The following is a 20,337-nucleotide window of genomic DNA, read 5'->3' on the forward strand; positions in this document are numbered from 1 at the left end:
CCTCCCTGTCTGTGAATAACAGTGTCGTAATGACGTAATGTTAGCCGAATTCTATAATTTGTGCCTGTAATAATAATAATAATAATAATAATAATAATAACAACAACAACAACAGTGGTGGGAATGTAACAAAGTATATTCATTCACATACTGTGCTTAAGTACAAATTTTAAGTACTTTTTAATGTATTTGTACCTGATGTTTACATTTTGTGCAGCTTTATACTTCAAGCAGTGATTTTGAATTTTTCTGATAAACTGAAGGATTAAGTGTTCCTTTAGAGATTGATAATATTCTCCCACTTCTTCAGATAAATAAACTATTTAAAACCCCTCTCGGAAACAGTTGATTTTTCAGAGACACGTTGATTTCACAGGACAGCAACACGAGAAACATATGACAGTCTTACAGAACATGATGCATTGCTGTAGATTTAAACTACCCAAAAAGTATATAAAGTAATTAAAATGCATCATACACTTCAATGCAACAATATTAATCCAAAAACATCCTACATTGTGAAACACTGACAGGGACCAAGAAGCATTTACCACCTGCTAATAGACGTGGTGTCACTGTCCCTTTAACCAGGTGAAGTCAGGGTGTGGTTTGTCTGTGCCAAAGTTTCCGGATCAGCATGCTCTAGTAAACAGAGGTGGAGAGCAGATGTCACATCATGTCAGACTGGTCACCTCTGCTCGCCCTCTAGTCTGTCTGCTGTGGCTTCTAATGGGCGGACTGGTGTCCACCGTGTTACAGGTGGACTAGTCAGACAGGTTTGGACTGGAAGCCTTTCGTTCCTCTGAGGGAGATGTAGCCAGTTGGAAAGTTAACATGGAAATAGTCGCAAACGTCGCGCTTCTACTGCTGTGTTTACCTGCCACAGGTGAGTTTTAATCGAGAGCAGACGGCCAGGTGACACAGGTGAGTGTGAAACCCTGCTCACGAGCTGTTCTTTTTCCTCCCTCCTCTTTCACAGCGGCAGTTTCGGGTAATGTCTCCACCGAAACGGCGCTGACAGCCGCACCGGGCGACGTCGCTCTACTTCCGTGTTACACCGTCGGTACTGTGACACCGACTCTAACGGCATGGATGAAAGATGGACGAGAAATCATTCGGGGTGGCGGCTCCTCACCGAGCCCCGCACCCGCCGGCCAGCGCTTCACAGTGCTGCATGATGGGAGTCTGAACATCAGGCAGGTGTTACCTGGAGATGAGGGCAGCTACCTGTGCAACTCCACACTGCCAAGCAACAGCACTTTTCAGGCACGTGTCCTGCTTCAAGTAACAAGTAAGTGAACGTGCACAGGTGCAGTGATGAGGCCAGTATGCAGAAATCCTTGAAGAAGCATTTCCAGTAAACACAAACTGGTTCTTCCACATAACAGACAGGCCGCATGGGGAGTAGAGGAGGAAGTGTTCAGGAAGTACTCAATCAGTCAGGCTTTGTTTGTACAGCACTTTTCATTAAAAAAAAACAGGAAATGAGGAAGCGCTTCCATAACTTTTCAATGAGGAAACACCAGAGGTCGGATTCAGAATAGCCAAACAAAATAGACTAAAAGATAATAACATAAACTCACTAAATAAATAATGTGAGTAAAGCCAGACGTGTGAGACGGGGTATAATAAGGAAAATAAAGAAAACAACAGGAAGAATAAAATAAGGAAAATGCTAAGAAGAGATGTGATGAAGTAAATCGGACAAGAAAAGAAGAGGGAAAAAATCAAGAAAATAAAAAGGACAGACCAAGTAAAACAGGCTAAAACAAATGAAGAAAGGAAAGAGAAGTACCGGTAGATGAGATTAGTAAGGTTCAACAAAAAGCCATATTTAAAAGGTTGGTTTTAAGTTTGCTTTTAAAAGTAGCACCACGCTCAGCCGCCCTCAGCTCCTCAGGAGGCTGTTCCAGAGACGAGGACCAGAGCGATAAGACGATGCCTCAGCGTGGGTTTTTGTTTGGACTTTTGGGATAATTTAAAGTTCACTGAGAGGACCTGAGCGGTCTATAGGGTCCATACGATAAAAACAAATCTGATGAATAGGTAGAACTAAGACCATTAAGAGCTTCACAACCCAGTAAAAGGATCAACTCTGAAGTAAACAGGCAGCCAGTGCAGAGGCTTTGAAATTGGTTTGACATGAGCTCTCTGTCTGGGCCTCGTCAGCACACATGCAGCTGAGTTCTGCAGTATCTGAAGTACTGCATTACAAGTAAAAGTCCTGCATTGAAAATATTATATTATACTATAAACTACGCAAGTATAAAAATAATATTTTCTCCGCTAATTGATTGATTGTTTGGTTTGCAGAAATGAAGAAAATAATGAGAAATGCTGTCAATGATCAATGAGTATATAAATGATTTTTCAATGAATCATTAAGTTTACAGCTGAAACAGTTTGCTGATCTATTGAATAATCGAAAAAAAATGTAAAATACTTTTATAGCCGAGCAATCATCTGTTTTTTTTTTAAGAAAAAAATACCAAACATTAAATCATGTAAGCAAATTCTCACCGGCTAAAATTTCCCAGAAAAAATGACCTAAAAAATTATCAGAATGAAATAGGAATCAATTAATCAGCTGATCATTTCAGCTGTAAAGCAGAATGTGTGACAGTGGTGTTACATGTCAGGTTACGCTCCCGCAGTGGAACAGTACATTTCAAGTCACTTCTAGCTATCGGTGTTGTAAATATAAATAATTTCAATCATTTTCTCCCGGAAACTGTTGAATTGCTCACATTATTTACTTCTAACTCATGTGCTGCTTGACTTCCTTTCAGGTGGTCCAGAAAATGTATCCACGTCCATCGGTCCAGCCACTGCCCTGTCCAACGGGACACTCATTGCCTATCGGGGCTCCAGCGTCTCCTTTAACTGCTCCGGCTCCTCTTACCCCTCTCAGCAGCTCACCTGGGCCTTCAGCGGAGCCTCGTCCAGCAACGAGTCGCTGGTTTCGACCTCTGGATCCTGGCTGAACTTCAGGATAAAGGACGTTCAGCCCAGCGCTCAGGGAGTTTACAGCTGCCGGGCCCACAACACCGTCTCTCACCAGACAGTCAATAAGAGCACACAGCTGCTCGTATACTGTAAGTAGCACGAGCAGAATACCCAGAATACCCTGCTCCGACTAATGCAGAAAGGCTCTCTCTCTCTCTCTCTCTCTCTCTCTCTCTATCTATCTATCTATCTATCTATATATATATATATACACACCTTATTTTGAAGAATTTGAATGTTTTCCAAAGGAAGAAAAAATTGGCAAAACACTTCTCAGTGCATCAGTGTTTAATGTTGTTGTAATACAAGCAGCTGCACAAGAAAATGTAAAGAGAAATGCTGATTTTAATTGGGAAATATCTGATCAAACAAAAAGTAAACAACACGGCGAAGCATTCAGTGCCAACTTTCAGTTCTTTTCAATTTTTGGTGGGAAGTCAAAGTCATAAATCATGTGCACAGAGACACAATTATTATTATTATTATTGTTAGTAGTAGTAGTAGTAATATTTTTCATAGAGGGCTAGAAGCAGAGATGTTCTCAATCCTAAGGGTGCATTAATCCACTTCTTCTAAATAGAAAACCATTATAATATCTCTGAGTATACTAAGAATAATGGGGAAAAAATGTAAAAGATATCAAAGAAAAGAAAGTTTTTCATAAAATCTGAAAATGGGATAAATAAGGGAGTGAAAAAAGAAGAAATATTGTGATGAAAATGAACATTCTGATGTTTGTGTTTGGGGTTCGACAGCCTGTCCTGGTATAGTTTTCACTTTGAGATTGAAGAGCCTTTTGATCCCCTTTGATTGAATATTGTAAAGCAATAAAATAGGACAACTTCCAGAGAGGGAATGAAGATTTCAGTTTTCTAGATACTGTGTCCATACTCATGTCTTTTCAAATGTAAAATAGTCCTCAAAGAGTCCACAGAGTATCAGCACATAATCCTTATGCAGAGACTTGTGGTCGGCTTCTCAACCGTCACTGAAAACGATTCAGTCAAATGTTGCCAGACTGAACATGAAGAGATCAAGTAAACACAGTAAATCCACTACGATGTTACAGTAGCTTCATCTGCGCGTCCTCTGTTATGTCCTCTGCTAATCCCACTCAAAGCGGGTTTCCACAGAATTTCCCTATTTCCTTATGATTAGCACCAAAGTAAAACACGAAAATTAGGAGCTCTCAGAATAAACTATAGTCAGATATTTGTAGGTTTACCAGCTTGTATCTGCCGTATGTGATGAGTTGTTTATGTTTTTTGTTTTTTTTGTCCTTCACAACTACGGAACTTCTGTGTCTCGTCACAGAATATTAAGAAGAGGAAGCAAAGTACACGGACAAAGAACTGAACTAAACAAGATGTTGATTACGTATAGGTTTTATTTAGGAAAGTTATAGCGCCAGAGTACTACCTCAGCGAATAACAACTCCATGAATTAAAAGACATAAAAATAGCTGAGCCAGTGGAGCTACAAGTCTGGGAAAATCAGTGTACTTTTACTACTAAAAGTAGGGGGAAGATCTCTGTCGGTGTTGTTCTTATATTCAGCCTTTTTGGGTGAAGGTGGGACATTTAATGTCAGGGATACTAGAGTATCGACGTTTTAATCCTGTTTGTATTTTATAAATATTCCAAATGGTTTGTATCAAAGTGATCTCTGCCTCTTGAAGATCTTTCTGTCTGCAAGTAAACAGTCGGTGTGGACGGCTCAGAACCCATCAGCTAACATCTGATGAGAATAGGCTTCAGGAAATAGCTTTTGCATTCATCTGCATTCATATGTAGATATCTGTTTATAGAAATGAGCCAAAATGTCGTCTCAGCATCTCCAGTTGCTCATTGTGCTGTGAACAATGGAAGAGGAAGTGTTGGTGCAAATGTCCAAATACCAGATACCAGCTGGCTGCACTGGAAGACCTGAAACATCTACTGTTGACCTCAGAGGCTAAATCGTCATCAGGTGGTAGCTGATGGTTTGTGCTCCATGGAAATAATGATGATACCCTTAGAATATTAAAAGTGCATGAAATGGGATCGTTACTTTAAGGGAACACACACTGTTCATGATCTCTTTACTTTATTTATCCGTCATGTTTCAGTACGAAAGGTGTCTGTGTATGACACAATCTAAAAAAAGAAGATGAAAATTAAAGCTACAGTGTTAGATAAATGTTTCAACATGTGCTGATCTGTCTGCACATACAGGCACGACGCACAGCCGTAGTCCACTGCTGCCTCCTGTAGTTTTTGTCATCTTCCTCACTGATGTGTGTTTGTCCTGACTAGATGTCCCAGACAGACACCCTGAGTGCATGTGGGCACCAGCACTGGACCCTACCCACGTCCAGTTCAACTGCACCTGGTTTGGAGCGTACCCGACCCCGACGCTACGCTGGGGGGACGACCAGGGCGACCAGGCAGCTCACTGGAAAGGGCGCGTCTATGCATCGGAGGTGACGGACAGCCTGTCGGTGACGCTGAACCGCTCCTCGCTGTCCGACGGGCAGACGCTGAGGTGCATGGCCAGGCACCTAGCGCTCGCTCCGGGAACGGAGAAGTCGTGTTCATTTACCCTCAGTAAGCGCGTTGCGGTGAAATGAGCCTCTTGACAATCCTGAGATGTCCAACCGTTGAATCTTTTATGTGCTTTCCACTTTAGAGGCCACTGAGCCACAGTGAGACTCTTCAGCCAGCAGCCACTGTGGACAGTGTTTACTTGCACTCAGAATTCCTCGTGTTGACCTTGGTTTCATTTTAAGGGTGGACCAAATTCAAACTTGCATTATTGAAAAATGATATTTAGCAGCAGCATCCTGCTCTGAAACAAAGAGTATGAAAACTGTCTGCAGTGAGCTCTGTGGATTCTCCAGATTAGCAGGGACATCATGTGGACACTGTATGTTATCTAGCCGTGCAGATAGCTTCTAACATTCAGGTCAACGTGGGTTTATCTACTGAGGCTTTGAGATATCCGTCTCTTAAGGTTTCTGTCTACACCCCAGTGCAATGGAGGATTCTTTCCAGGCATTCACAGCATTCAAAAACTTTAATCCAAAGAAACCTCTCTCTCTCTCTCTCTCTGCTTAAATGTCCCTGTTACTCTGGATAACCTACAGAACTTACTGTGGACAGTTCTCACAGGGACTGTTTATGTGGGTCAAAGTGCTCGTACTTACCTTAGACACATTTGTCCTGTGAGGACTCGGTGTTGCATGCAGCACATGTGGACAGTTTGTGAGTCACTCAGTGGTGGAAAGGTTATCATCACAGAACAGGATTGCGCAAATACTGTGATGAGTGATTGACAGTATATATGTTTGCATCAGCTTATCAGCATTGTTCGATGTTTGGAAAGATTTGAAGTGTTTTATGAAGACACACCTTGAAATATGAATTAAGATTCAGTATGTAACTGTCTTAAACCCTAACCCTCAAATGTGAGGATTTACTGCTTTTCGACAAAGCAGTGCTGCAGCTAAAGATTGTTTTTGTCATTGATTATTCAATTCATATTTTCTTGATGTGAATTGATAAAGAAAGTAATCATTAGATGTAGCACTTTTATATAGTTTGATATTTTGATGGATACCACTCTTACATCTGTACGGTAAATACAAAGCTATACCGAGGAGACTGTTAGCTTAGCATTAAGACTGGAAACAGCCGAGGCAGCTAGCCTGGCTCTGACCCACCCACATAAAACCACAAATTTCCAGTTTCACACTTTAGTTTTTGATAGAGTTTGAAAACCGTTCAATCGGTGTTTGTCCTTTTCTCCCAGAGCCTCCGTATCCTGAAGGCGAGCCGCTGGTAACGGCTCAGGAGGCGACCAGCATAACTCTGATCTGCACTGAGGCCGTCTCCATGCCCCCTGCAAACACCACCTGGAGAAAGGGGCTCCAGCAGGAGAACATCGTACCGGGTTCCAAGTATGTCCTGTCCGAGGACGGCCCCACCCAGAAGCTGACCATACTGAACATCAGCAAGGACGACGAAGGCACCTACTTCTGCCGCAGCGAGAACCCCCTCGCCGTCCGCGAGCTGGAGGTCTACCTCACTGTGAGGAGTGAGTTTTGGGATGAGGGGAAGGGTTTGGGCTGCAGTAAAGTCACATGTGCAGGAGAAAATAGCTTGAGAGCGTGGGAGATCAACAGTGGAAAAAAATGTAAACAAATGGAAACCTGAAAGTTTGAGGGAACGATGAGTAACGAAGACTGAGCTGAACTCACAGTTCTTACTACACGTGAATGAGACAAACAATGAGCCAGTCACTGCAGGTGTTGACTCCAACTCTGGAATGCTGATAAACCTGCTGCTCCTCCCCTCTTCTGCTTCATAATCCTCTCCCTGTCGCCTTGTTTTGTCTCAACAGCTTCCTCTGCGTACACGGGAGCCATCATCGGCATCTTTATAGCTGCACTGATTGTGGGATCCGCTGCAGTCGTAGCTAAAACCGTTTACTCCAGCCGGCACCGGATTTGCCTGGGTAACTTCTGTTCACCTTCATCAAACCACAAACACATGCAACAAATGAATCTTAGAAATGTAATGTTGGGAAGTGACACTCAGAAAAGCATGAATTATACACTGAACAAACTCTAAAATGTGCAGTTTTATCACACGACACGATGCCACAGATATCACGAGCGCTGAGGGAGCGTGCAGTGTTGTCCTCGGCGGGCACAAGCTACGGACAGCGGACACATATTGATGAGAATTTGAATGCATAGAGATACTGTGACGTGATCCGGAGGCTCATTGTCGTGCCCTTCATTCACCGCCGTCAGCTCATGTTGCAGCATAATAATGCTCAGCCCCGTGTTGCAAGGGTCTGCGCACACAATAGCAGCTGAAAACATCCCAGTTCCTGTATGACCTGCTCACACAACCGACGTGTCGTCCGTCAAGCATGTCTGGTTTGCTCTGATCGCCGTGTAAGACAGCAACTTCAGGCAGCTGTTTAAGAGGAGTGGGCCGACATTCCGGGACACAGTCAACACCCTGATCAGCTCGATGCAAACCAGATGTGTCGCACGGCATGAGGCGAAACCGTACCTGTAGCCTTAGTCCTTTGAAAGCAGTAGTTTAGTGCTTAATGTATTTTTTTTTTTTTCAGTATAAAAAGTGTGAAAACCCACTCATACTAATTTCACAATTTCTGTTTGTCTTTTTGTTTCAGGAGATGGTTTTAGGTGAGTGTCTCACATTTATTTATCTCACACTGCATGTTTGTGTTTGTTGTTATGTACTGCACTCTGGGTTTTAATGGCCTTGTGTAGTACTTTATTATTTTTGTACTTCAATAATGTTCTTATTCCTGCAAACACGAGCTTGTCGTACACTGGTTTCTGCACTTATCACGGCCTCAGCAGACCAGAATGCAATGCAGCTGCAAGGCCTGTGAAGGATTAATTCAGCATTTTTGTTGATATGCTCGTTTTTTTGTGCACTAGATGAGAAGGCTGATACCTCTCTTGTGTCTGTACTGTAAATATGAAGCTACAGCCAGCAGATGGTAGTTTAGCTCAGCATAAAGAGTGGAAGCTGGCGCGGCTCTGGCCGAGGATGACAGAAATGCACCTAGCAGCACCAGGACCGTGATGCTTGATTAATGTGTTGCATTTGCCTCCTTGTAAAATGATGATGTGTATCTGTGTAGAGGAGTCTCAGGTGTTTTTTATGATACAGTCTGGCTCCTGACCTGCTGGTGCACTCTGATCTCATAATATCTCTGCTCTGCAGGCATATGGAGGAGGACAGAGGAGACGTGCTGAGTCTGGTGGAGTCGGACGACGAGCAGATCTTTCAGGACGCCGTTCCCCGGCTGCCCCCGTTAACCAACGGATCCCACACAACGCTTGTCCAGATACACCGAATCCCATCGAGTATGACCTCATCACACCATTGATTTTATAGTGAGTAAAATTACAACTTTGCAAAGTGAAAATGGCCTTTTTTTTTCTTCCTGTTTCTGCTTTTAGGTGATCATGAGGACGCAGACACGGCTGACACAAGCCCAGAGCAGCAGGAGGAAGCTGCGCCGACAGAAGAGCCAGTGGATCTCGTAACATTTTAGGTATTGGGTGTTTTTTTTTTTAGAGAAGTGTTTTATTTTAGGTACATTTACTCCCAACGAGAATGTGAACAGAATCGGTGGAAGACTTGTGTTTAAAAAAAAAAAAAAAAAAAAAAAAAAAAAACTCTTTTAATTTGTGTTTTTTTTTTTTTTTAAAAAAAGGAGTTTGTAAGCTTATTTCTACGATTTTGTTTGTACAGCATTTTGAATATGTGGCTCTGATCCTGAGATCCGTGCAGTAAATGAAGCTGTTTAAATAAAATGTGACTGTTGGAATCTCTGTGGTGATGAATCAATGTCCTCGCTCATCCATAACTTACTTCGTATTTACGGATATCTGCATCCTGTATCGTGCTCATAACATTTACAGACGAGCTGTGACTACCCCTGAATGCAGCTCTAGACTGGAACCAGTTGAAAAATGTGGTGGAGTCAGTTTGTCGGGGGTTGCATTGTGTGAAATGTAATGGTGGAAACAACCGGAAGTCAGTTGTGCCTTCCTGAAATTTACAACATGAGACCTGGGTCATAGTGAAAGTGCCCTGTGTTTCTGAATCAGTGTGTGAGTGTCAGTAATACAGCAATATTTTGTATATGACTTTCCTCTTTGTAAATATTTAAACTAGGGGCTGGTGATATGCTCTGAACGTTAAATCACCGTTAGTCTTCATATATAGAAATATTTAATCAGACACTTTGCTATGAAAAGTAAAATTGTGTGACTGTGAACTGTAATTTTCCCTTCATAGTTCCCTAAAGACAAATAATCAGTTACTTCATCTACAGAAAATGACTCATGCTGTAATTATTTATTAATCATTTAAGTCATTTCTCGTGCAGAGACATCAGACAGCCCCTTTCAGAAGTCTTCAGCTTCCGGACTGTTAATAGCGAGATTTTTTAATAATGACGTCACTTTCTAATCACGCGCCGTCAGGGATCATTAGCATGCATTCTAATTCCACGAAGGGGTGTGGCGTGCCTTGGTGTTACGTAATGAGAGAAAAACGTGAGTACGTCTGCCAACGTTGCAGCCAATGGCACAGAGTGAGTCAGAGAACAGGAAGCCAGCTGAACGTTTTGTTTCTCGCCCATAACAAGCCAGAGTATCGCAGGAGCGTCGAGGGGTGTCTGCTTTCTCCGGACATGACAGTTTCTCCTCACACAGCGAGGACGCATTCAGGAAGACAGCGGTAAAGCGAACGATGTGAAGCGGGACAAAATGTGCTCCACGGAAAACAGCGAGGAGCTACAAGCGGCACGTAAGTCACATATTCTCAGCAAGACGTGTTGTCACCGCGACGCGTAAGCAGGCGAGTCTCAGGAGAAAGCTCCAGAGAAAAGGCGAGACTCAGGGGAGGGAGGGGGAGCAACACGCTGTCAGATGCCAGCGGACGGTGAGTGTGTCAAGCGTTGAGTTTATGTCTCCTCTCCGTCCTCCTCCAGCGTCCGACCCGGCTCTTATCCTGGAGCTGAAGACCAGGCGTCCTCCGTCGCTGGAGGGCCGGGCGGGATGTGAGACCTGGAGCGTGGACTTCTCCCCGGACGGAGCCTGGTTCGCCTGGTCGATGGGACACGGCATCGTGTGGGTGGTCGCCTGGCCTCTCGACTCCGAGTAGGTTTACCTGGACATGTAATCCACGCATGGTGCATTCAGGTGTCCCTCGGCCATTCTGCCTTTTTCATGGGGACTGTTAGTCGTGTGACAAATCGAGCTACTTTGGGGTAGAACAAATGTATTTATGCTTGATGTGACTGTTCAAAGACCAGTTAGAGCAAGAATGAAAGTAATTGAAATGTAATCATGGAATAGTGTCTTTTTTTCATTAGATATTTAAGAAAATGTCCCATAGATCTCAGCATAGACCACTAGTTTCTGAGTTATCTTTAATACTACAGAGACATACAGTGTTTAATGTTAGAAAATAGGCAAAACACTGTAATAAATAGTCATATGAATAGATAAAATACAGCAAAAAGCAACCACATAACTGCCCTGTTTGTCTTGTCAGTGTGAGAGAACTGGTATTACGAAATAAATGGTCCACAGAGCTAATATTGTGCAATCTAAAGCATTTTTGGAAAGAAGACATGTTGGACTAAAAATGTGCAGCAGTAAACTGTGCTGTTGTGAAAAGAAGCAGGAAAGAATAACATTTCATTACAATGAGAAGAAATTTGGAAAAGTATTGGATTATTTTAGTTTCATAGCTGTAGTACACACATAAACACACTATGAATTATGAACTGTAAACACATTATGCCATTATTTCAAAGTGTCTTATTTGTTGATTTGATTTTGAACACTTTGGGTTTGTTATGTTCTGTGTAAGTGAATAAACATCTGGCTTTGATAGCTGTGACCCAGGTCCTTGGCCCTCCATTCAGTAAAAGTGCCAAGAAAGGATTTCCTTTTCCTTCTGTTCACGATGGCCGGGGGATTTGTTTGGAAATTTTGGATATTGGTGCCAATATGATACTTGCATTTAGGTACCAAATATCAAAACAGTACCCTTTAGATAACTTTGTCACAAAATGTAATTACAAACTTCCTTAGTTGTATTAACTTCGCTGTTAGGTTGTTTACGCCAACATCCTGTAATTCGGATGTTGACATTTCCAACAGCACTTGAAGGCACCATCATACAGTGGCCAGCTGCAGCTTCACACCTCTTACCTGAGTGTTTCACGTATCTGCATACTTGATGCTCTTCTCACCCACAGAGACAGTCAGAACGGAGACACTGACCGAGGAGACAAGAGCTTCAGTTGCGGTCATCCAGTCTGGGGCCTCGCCTTCGGACCCAGACCTCCAAAATCTGCAGCAGCAGCGCGCCCAGCTAACACACCGCCGAAAGGGAACGGCAGCCTGCTTCTGGCCACAGGCCTGGAGAACGGGGTGATCAAAATCTGGAACGTGTTAACTGGTGAGATGTCTGCTGTGGAGGATGTTATCTGCGCTGTTTTCAGATCAGTCTGCAGTTCCTGATTTTTAAAATGCTATTCGTGTGTTGTCAGGTGAGGCTGTGTTTGATCTCCATGGCCACGAAGGCGTTGTGAGGGACCTGGTCTTCCCTCAAAACGGGACGCTCACACTCATATCATCTTCTCGGGACAAGACGTTGAGGATTTGGGACCTGGCTCACAAAGGTACGTGCACGTTTGTTGAGTATTTTGATGACCGATTGTCTCAAGGGTTTTTTTGCTGAACAGGTGAGTCTGCACTTTGCATAGGTTGAGTCTTTTTCAAGGTTTCAGAATGTCTCCACCTCCTCTTCTGATAACATCATTTTGAGTGCTCACAGCCAATTCTTACTAATATGAGTTGAGTTTGTGATTCAAAATGCAATGCAAACACACTGTTTCATGGGTAAACAGTTGAAGAAGTAGTAGTTGTTTACATTCTGGGCAGACATTACATTACAACGGCCCTTACATTATGAGCTGTAGTCTTTTTTATTCGCGTAGGTGCATGTTTTGTTTAACGTAGACTGTAGATAGGTGCAGGTGTAGCTGCACAGCAGAACAGAGGGCCGCCCCTCCAGAGTCTGCTGCTTCGATTGAGGGTTTGAGGGTGTGATTGCCTCTCTAGCAATCCAATGAGCAGCTCTCTCAGAAAGTTCCAGACCTCAGCTTGACCTCCACTGTTAAATGTGATTTCTCAATTACATTCTAAACTACCTGAGAACACTCTCCTGTCTTCTTACATATAATTAGCATCACCTGGCCTTTCCTAACGATGATTGTGGACAAGCCATAGTGCTATCAAGCAGATTCAGGTCAGAGACTTTGGTAAAAGTTAAGAGAGCTCAAACTTTACGTGCTGCTGTGTTACGTGCACAGTTTTTGGTTTGCAGCCAACATGCAAGGCCTTTTGAAAGCTGACCGAATTGTCAAATGTTGGAGCATGCTTGGACGTTCCTGCTGCACACAAAATTAGAGCCATTAAATGCTCATTATGCAAACTGCATGTCACGTTGCATTGATATCGACTGACATCAGCGGCTGCAGAGGATGTTTAAAGGCTCGTGTTGTGCGTTGACAAATAGTGGGAAGTAAGCATTGTGGGTGTATGATTTCAGTTTGTAAATCATCAGTTAAACATTTTCTGCTTCTGTGTATTTATCACTCTGCTTCTGTTTTTTCTCACCACACAGTCCAACTGAACCAAACCCTCTGCTCAAACAGAAGGGGTTAAAGCAAACAAATGCTCGTGTTTACACTTATACAAGTCACGTTCTCTCTCACTTTTTTTTTTTTTTGCATCCGGCAGTGCTTTTGTAGTCTTTCTCCTTCAGATCAATTAGATTTTTTTTCTCTGTCTGTTGTAGGTAAAAAGGTGCACACGCTTTCTGGGCATAAGGACTGGATCAGCTGCTGCAGCGTGTCCTCAGACTGCAGCATGATCGCGTCTGTCGGCAGGTTTGACAGAGTGAGTTACGTTATTGTAAAAGTGTGTTTTATATTCAAAGACAGTATTTTCCATCTGTATCTGTTCAGTGCATGTGTAGTTATGTATTTCTAGACTCTTCATCCATGCGTATTTAAAACTACTCTGCCACTACATGCCCAGACTCTCCAAGCTGTCCAAAATCTGTCTGACTGAACAGAGCTCTTAACTGAGGGGGAAAACGTGTTTTTAATTGTTCCTCTAAGGCTTCCCCTGCTGAACTTTGTACCTGTGCAAACATTCATTCAGCTTTTACAAGCTTCTGGTCACAGGCCTGTTGGTCCGATCATCCGTTTGAAAGATTGTATTTGCATTAACATCTTTATTTACTCGTTGGTTTGTGACAGAAAAGGGTGAAACTCTTTGATGGGTTTAATTACGTGACATGTAGCTTTAAGTGGTTTGGTGCGTTTGTCTGTCTTCAACAGAAAGGTTTAGCAGTTTGTTCTCTTCGTTTGGAGACTTTTGCAGCACCAGGGAGCTTTTCTCACTCCTGTCAAACTGCTAATTTATCACGGTCTGGTTTTCAAAAAGCACGTTAAACGGTTTGCCAGCAGGACAGGCTGGAACACGCAGCAGTCACTTGACTGAACCTACAACAAGGATTCCATTAATCCTCATTAATCTTCAATTTGACCTTCATCAGATGGTGTGTCTGTGGAGCCTGCGGTCATATACCTTCATGAGGAACCTGACAGGAGGGACCCATAAGACCTTGTACCTCCTGTCTTCCTGTGACTTCTCTCCCGACGGCGCGCTGCTCGCCACCGCCGCCTTCAGCGGCTCAAGCTGGTGGATTGACCTGTGGGACCCGTACACTGCAGAGAAGCTGGCCACTCTGGTGTAGGTTTGCACTTTCCTGCCTCAACGTGTCGAGAATATTTGGTGCTGTAAATGAAAGGCATGTGCGTCCCTAACAAATGTGAGCCTTCACACTGGTGGCGAATGTGTCGTAGACTTATTTGATACATATGAAGACAATAAATAGCATCTCTGGCACTGTAGCCACTTCTATGTTTGATGGCATTGATCAGGAGGAACCTGTTTTTATATCATTTATTTTTTTAATCCACAGTGACTACTTTGAAGATTACGGGCAAAACCAAATCTCAGCAATACAGTTCTCCCCCAATGGTTTGTACTTGGCGATCGTGACGGATGACAGGTCAGCAGTTTATCAGCTCCATCTCATCTGTTTGTCATCATATAAATGCATCTGCACAGAATCATTTGAAACAAACGTGTTGTGTTAGCAGAGCTCTTCGGATCTGGGAGCCGGGAAAGAAAGGGATGGTGATGCAGACCAAAGCGGACAGAGACTCTAATGGACTCTGCTGCAAGTACCATCCACAAGGGGGAGTGGTCGCCACAGGGTGAGAATACCGCTTGATTTGAATGACGTTTTAACCTGTTAACAGTGTTTCCACATGATTTCCAGCAAAATAGCCACGGTACGTCTTAACACTAACCACGCCCTCTTGTGACAGAACCAGAGACGGCCACGTGAGGTTCTGGAAGGCTCCCCGGACGGTGCCCAGCCTGTGCCACCTGTGCCGATCCATCCTGCGCCACTCGGTATCCACGCACCAGATGGAGCCGCTGCCCCTCCCCAAGAGGATCCTCGAGTACCTCACCTACAGAAACATCCCCAACCGCCTCAAGACCTGCTGCTCCTCAGACGACGAGGAGTGGGAAGGCTGAATAGGACCGCTAACACAATGCAACCACTGACATTTACAGCAAGTGATTGTTACACACCCTCATGAAAAGGAAAAAAAAACAAATGCTTTTGTTTGCAGATTTTGAGACGCTCTCAATGCCCGATTCAGCACAGGAAGCATTTCTCACTGTAATCTACTTTAGATGCAACATTCCTACTCTAAAGAATTCATTTATTGCACTACTACTGTAAGACCAAGCATCAACCCAATGCTCACATGCTTGACTTGAATATCACAATTTTATACTCTTAATTTATTGTGTAAATATAGAATGTATATGTGTTTATCATTGTAAAACAGCACATGCACTATTACTGCATCAGCACATGTTAATTGTTAAGAAAAACTGGACTTAGAGGAAATAGTTTTATTAAACAGATTCAAAACACATGTACATGTCCACGACGTATTGTTGCAGTCGTATATGTGGTGTGGTGTGACTTTTCTTTCTTTTACCTCATTTTTAAATGACTGGTGACAGTAGCTGATCCTACACTGGTCACTAAATTTGCAGTTTTCTAAGTGCTCTTTTTGTTTTGCTGCTAGAGATACAAACGTCCATTCTGCTCAGTTTGTATGCAGATGTGTGACTCACATAGCTGTGAGCGTTTGTGTCTGCACTGTACATCAGCTCTGTGGAGCAGTGGTGGGCAACCATGCCACGGACCCTTAAGGGCATCTGTTTTCTCTCAGAATAAACAAACTTGAGTGATTTCAGCATGAAAGGGTTGAACTGAAAGTCTACCTATTCTCAGGTCTTTGTGGCGTCGTTGCACACCACAGTCACAGGGAGGGAAATGAACGAGTGAACTCTGAAAACACACTTCCAGAGAGGGGTTGTTACACTGACCGAGGCAGCTGGATGGCAGAGTAGGAAATGAAAGATCAAATTGTCTTTGAGAGGAATAACAGTTATGCAAAAATATCACCTGGATTCTGGATGGAGCTGCATTTTCAAGCAGAAGTGATGCTAGTGATCCAGGAGTTAGTGAAAGACTTTCTCTCCACCAGCGGTTTGCATTTGAGAGGACTTGTCTGTGGGGTGAAACTGTTCTTGAATCTATGAGGCCTCGCTGACCACAAGGTCTCTCACTGCCTGGAAAGCTGCAACCATGGAGCTCAGCTGGATCTTCTCATCGGTTCCTGAGGCGAGTCTGTGTCTGAGGAGGTAGCACATGATGAGTCCGACTGCAACATCTCCCAACACCGAGACGCCTTCATGATATTTGAATTTCATCTACTTGTGTGTTCCTGTTAATGTTCCCTTATGAGAGGAAGCACGAGAGATCCTACTTACTCAACATCAGCCAACTTGATGAGCAGACCAATCCTAATAGCTGGAGGAAAGTCCACTTGAAGGGGAAAAAAAAATAAAAATCAGATAACAGATCAACAGACAAAGAGCCAAAAATAAAGGCAGCTGAGGAAAAATGATGTTAAACCTTTGCTAGTAATGAACACACACAACCAACATGAGCATGTGGGTAAAGGGAATCAAGCAGTGAGAGTCAAAATGAAGATGAGTCCAACACGTGGTGGTTCTGCTGGTACACACTGTAAAGTCATGTGACCATCAACACACAAACCACCCACACATCTACGAGAAGCCAAAAGAGCTCAAAGGCATCTAAACGGAGAAATATTAAAAAGCTGATGCAGTGGGATTTAATCTGTACAGTCCAGACAAAGGCAGCCACGGCTCAGGTAATTATTCTAACACAGTGAAAATATGAACATAAGCTTGGAGAAGCTGCAAGCCTGTACAGTGACAGACACGCCACACGTGCGACGCCTCCTAATGCATGTGAATCTATAAGTAAAGGTTTTCGAGCTACAAAACACTGAACCTCCCCAGCAGCAGTGCTACGTGCTGCCCTCTGCCTTACCTCTGTGTACGAGCAGATGGACCTCAGTGAGGATATCGTGCAGGGCCAAACCTTTCAACGTCTTGAGCTGCAGGATTTCTGAGGAGAACGTGTTAAGGAACTGCAAGAACACAGACTGAACAGGCGTGACTGGTTTCACAAGATAAAACAACAGCTTGTGGGTTTATAGGGAACATAAATATAGGGCGATTATTATACAGTGAAGCTTCCAGAACCAATTATCCAGGGCGAGGTGAAGGATACCCTTGTATGCTGAGGTGAAGTCTTTGTTGAGGGACCAGTCGAGGATGTTCGCTATATCTGAGCGGAGGGGGTGACCTGTGCAGGTGTACACCGTGTCCTCCGTGACCTTCCCGTATGCCATACTGGTGCTCTGAACACACAGAGGTGTAACTGTAATACAGCTATTTTAAGACACAAGACACAAAAAAAACACTGAGGCACAATGATGAAGAGGAGCTTTGGGTCATACCTGTAGTATGTTGAGCGATCTTCTCATATCACCTGATGATAAGGTCACAATGGCCTTCATTCCATCTGGACTTACATCGATGCTGCGACAGAAAGGTTCACTCTGTCAATCACCAGTCAGACCAGCGCAAAACTGAACCGCGTGACAGGTGTCATGCTTAAACATTTCTGTACTACTGTCAAACCGAGATCTTCTTCATCTTCAGTGATATAATCCAAATCCACACACGCTCACCTCTCCTGCTGGATTACGTGCTCCAGCCGAGGGATCATCTGATCCGGGGACAGCGGGCCGAAGCGAAACCTGGTGCAGCGAGACTGCAGCGCCGGGATGATCTTGGACAGGTAGTTGCAGATCAGACAGAATCGAGTGTTTTCTGTAAATTTCTCAATCACTGAGACAGAGAGGACAAGTTAGAAGTCAGGGCAAGTAAGAAATGTGAAAGATGTGTGTCTGGACAGAAAGGAGGGGTCACAGTGACCTTTGACCACCAAAACCTCATCAGTTCATCCTTGACAGTAGTAATCTGAAGCGCTGTAAACTCTTTGTTTGGGAAATTTCAGTGTTCAGGTGTCAGTACTACACTTTCAATATTCGTAAACTGTGCAGCTCTCGCTAAATCTGAAACAAATGACGTCAAAATGATTTGACTTCTGTCTCTGAAGAAGCTGAATTCAAACTCTATATTACAAAACTGCACTCGCTGAAAGCACAATGCACATTTCCTCTACCCGTGCTTCCACTTGCAGCTTTAACATTGCTCTGAGCAGTACAAATCCAGGCTCTGTGACCACAAAACAGAGGTGAGATTGACCTCACAAAGGCAGAATGTTCCAGTTTAACCAAATCTTCAGACAGGTATTGGTTTAAACTGAGTATCAGGGTGGACAAGCAGATAGCCTGTAATTCACCCGCAGCCAAATTGTCTGGCTGCTCACTGAGCCGTGTGGCTCACAGTGGGCGACGCCCGGCCGAACAGATGGCTTTACCTCGCCGCAATGCATTCTGGGCATCCTGGGTCATGGCATCGGCCTCGTCCAGTATCACCAACTTAAAGCCCTTCCTGGAGGACAAGCGGGACGGACAGAAAGGCAGCAGATTAAATAAACCCCCTTGTAGTTGTGGGTTGCCGAAAAAAGGAAAGAGCATTAAATAAGGTTCATTTCTGGATAGAAGGTGTGTGACAAGTGTGGACTGATTTTCAGTCTTACTTGAAGATGGTCCTGGTGCTGGCAAAGCTCAGAATGGGACCTCGTACAACATCAATACCTCTGTCATCTGATGCGTTTAGCTGCAAAGCAAGATGAGTCAAATATCAAATCCAAGAGCCACACAGTCTCCTCTGAAGATGTCAGACAAAGAGAAGCAGAGGCCCTCATATCCCAAAAAACACTAAAGCTTGTAATGAGGAGCTGTAGCATACCTCCAACACCATGGAGTTGAACTCTCTCTCCTTGTACAGCTGCTTGGCACAGGCGAGGATGGTGGAGGTTTTGCCTGTTCCAGGGGGGCCGTAGAACAAGAGATGGGGAAGCTTGTCCTCACTGATAAACCTCTGGACTGAAGACATGTGGGAAAAACAAGGAAACAAAATCAGCAGTCTGGAGATGCCCTGGTATCTGCTGTCAGTCAGCATCGCTGACTCTTACAACTTCGTCATTCAAATATGTGAATTGTTTAGTTGGTTAGATGATAAAACATGAATTTAAATGGGGAGGCAGAGTTATTATCCATAGGTGGAAATTGTCACAGATGACCCCTGCAGTGCTGGCGCTTTAGGAAGGAGGAGTTTCCACATTTACTCTGAGAGTCCGCATACTTACTGGTGCTTAGAATATCTCTGTGCGAGATCAGATCATCAAGTTTCTGTGGTCTGTATTTTTCTACCCTGGAACAGGGAAAAGAAACACATCAGCATTGTTATCAATAAGAATTTCAATTACTAATAGTTAAACTTATTACGCTTGGAGTTGTTACCGGAAATGCAGCACAATTTTTATTTACACTGAAAACTCAAAACAAAATTACAGATTAGCAACTTGCTGATCGTAAACAGTAGCACTCTCTGAACACTGGTGTCAACTACAACCAAACTTAATAACAATGCGCCTGTATTAAAGCATGTTAGTCACGTATGAAATATGCTTTGAGTAACATTAGAGTCTTCACATTGTTTGGTGCCACCTCTCAGTTCGGCATCGATATTTTGCCCCATGCACTGATATATCTGCCAAATGTCAACTTTATAGTCCGAAGAGGCTTCAGCATTTCCTGCGAGCCATTTCATGCAGTAACTAGTCGCTACATACGCCGAAATAAAGAGAAGCTGACATGACTTCACATTCAATACTCGCTTCACAGCTATGAGGAATATCTAACGTTATGAGTAAATCCCAGCAAAGACAGCATGGAGGACAGAGGTCCACAGGCATAATACAGCTAGCTGCTAGCTTGGATCCATAGTGGACATGTTAGCTAGATAGCACAAACTATTTTAACCTTTCTGTGATAAACACCGACTTTTAACTCACCATGGTAAATTCCTGCTCTGTAACGGCGCTTTGCTTGTTGAAGCCATGTGTTCTTCAAATGTGAATTATGCTCCAAATCGAGCTAATACTTTCAGACTTTAAAGTACTTCCACTCTCCGCTTACTGTTGGTGGCGGTGTTTGGCGCGCTCCACTACAAAACTGTGCGTCGTACGTCATAGCGTACAA

At 43.6% G+C, this 20,337-nt stretch overlaps 3 protein-coding genes across 4 annotated transcripts; 2 read left to right on the forward strand and 1 right to left on the reverse strand.

The window, feature by feature from the left end:
- Positions 1 to 667: 667 nt before the first annotated feature.
- Positions 668 to 9,163, forward strand: vsig10 (V-set and immunoglobulin domain containing 10). The gene is made up of 9 exons (XM_076731267.1): positions 668 to 886; positions 980 to 1,291; positions 2,790 to 3,095; positions 5,301 to 5,591; positions 6,796 to 7,080; positions 7,387 to 7,500; positions 8,194 to 8,206; positions 8,757 to 8,899; positions 8,996 to 9,163. Exons 1-9 carry the CDS (start codon positions 835 to 837, stop codon positions 9,088 to 9,090), a joined length of 1,611 nt encoding a protein of 536 aa, XP_076587382.1. The 5' UTR covers positions 668 to 834; the 3' UTR covers positions 9,091 to 9,163.
- Positions 9,164 to 10,009: 846 nt separating this feature from the next.
- Positions 10,010 to 15,651, forward strand: wsb2 (WD repeat and SOCS box containing 2). 2 transcript variants are annotated; one of them, XM_076731224.1, is made up of 9 exons: positions 10,010 to 10,352; positions 10,537 to 10,705; positions 11,815 to 12,017; positions 12,109 to 12,240; positions 13,422 to 13,522; positions 14,187 to 14,383; positions 14,616 to 14,705; positions 14,797 to 14,913; positions 15,028 to 15,651. In XM_076731224.1, the coding sequence occupies exons 1-9, from the start codon at positions 10,313 to 10,315 to the stop codon at positions 15,239 to 15,241; spliced, it is 1,263 nt and encodes a 420-aa protein (XP_076587339.1). In that variant the 5' UTR covers positions 10,010 to 10,312; the 3' UTR covers positions 15,242 to 15,651. The 2 variants fall into 2 exon arrangements, with proteins under 2 accessions (XP_076587339.1, XP_076587338.1); XM_076731223.1 differs by having other exon boundaries at positions 10,170 to 10,352; positions 14,794 to 14,913.
- rfc5 (replication factor C (activator 1) 5) lies at positions 15,616 to 20,312 on the reverse strand. The gene is made up of 11 exons (XM_076731225.1): positions 20,151 to 20,312; positions 19,443 to 19,507; positions 19,043 to 19,179; positions 18,831 to 18,910; positions 18,609 to 18,682; positions 17,854 to 18,013; positions 17,620 to 17,701; positions 17,391 to 17,520; positions 17,148 to 17,225; positions 16,559 to 16,613; positions 15,616 to 16,421 (listed from the first exon to the last, which is right to left on the reverse strand). Exons 1-11 carry the CDS (start codon positions 20,195 to 20,197, stop codon positions 16,322 to 16,324), a joined length of 1,008 nt encoding a protein of 335 aa, XP_076587340.1. The 5' UTR covers positions 20,198 to 20,312; the 3' UTR covers positions 15,616 to 16,321.
- Positions 20,313 to 20,337: the final 25 nt, after the last annotated feature.

The sequence above is a fragment of the Chaetodon auriga genome, chromosome 5 (genome assembly GCF_051107435.1).
Source record: "Chaetodon auriga isolate fChaAug3 chromosome 5, fChaAug3.hap1, whole genome shotgun sequence".
Taxonomy (NCBI): domain Eukaryota; kingdom Metazoa; phylum Chordata; class Actinopteri; order Chaetodontiformes; family Chaetodontidae; genus Chaetodon; species Chaetodon auriga.

Coding starts and splice junctions, on each gene's coding strand:
- vsig10 (XM_076731267.1), top strand. CDS start 835: ATGGAAATAGTCGCAAACGTCGCGCTTCTACTGCTGTGTTTACCTGCC. Junction 3,096..5,300: donor CACACAGCTGCTCGTATACT/GTAAGTAGCACG, acceptor TGTCCTGACTAG/ATGTCCCAGACAGACACCCT. Junction 8,900..8,995: donor GATACACCGAATCCCATCGA/GTATGACCTCAT, acceptor TTCTGCTTTTAG/GTGATCATGAGGACGCAGAC.
- wsb2 (XM_076731223.1), top strand. CDS start 10,313: ATGTGCTCCACGGAAAACAGCGAGGAGCTACAAGCGGCAC. Junction 12,018..12,108: donor AATCTGGAACGTGTTAACTG/GTGAGATGTCTG, acceptor GTGTGTTGTCAG/GTGAGGCTGTGTTTGATCTC. Junction 14,384..14,615: donor GAGAAGCTGGCCACTCTGGT/GTAGGTTTGCAC, acceptor TTTAATCCACAG/TGACTACTTTGAAGATTACG.
- rfc5 (XM_076731225.1), bottom strand. CDS start 20,197: ATGGCTTCAACAAGCAAAGCGCCGTTACAGAGCAGGAATTTACCATG. Junction 19,180..19,442: donor CAGAGATATTCTAAGCACCA/GTAAGTATGCGG, acceptor ACATGTCTTCAG/TCCAGAGGTTTATCAGTGAG. Junction 17,521..17,619: donor GATCGCTCAACATACTACAG/GTATGACCCAAA, acceptor CTGTGTGTTCAG/AGCACCAGTATGGCATACGG.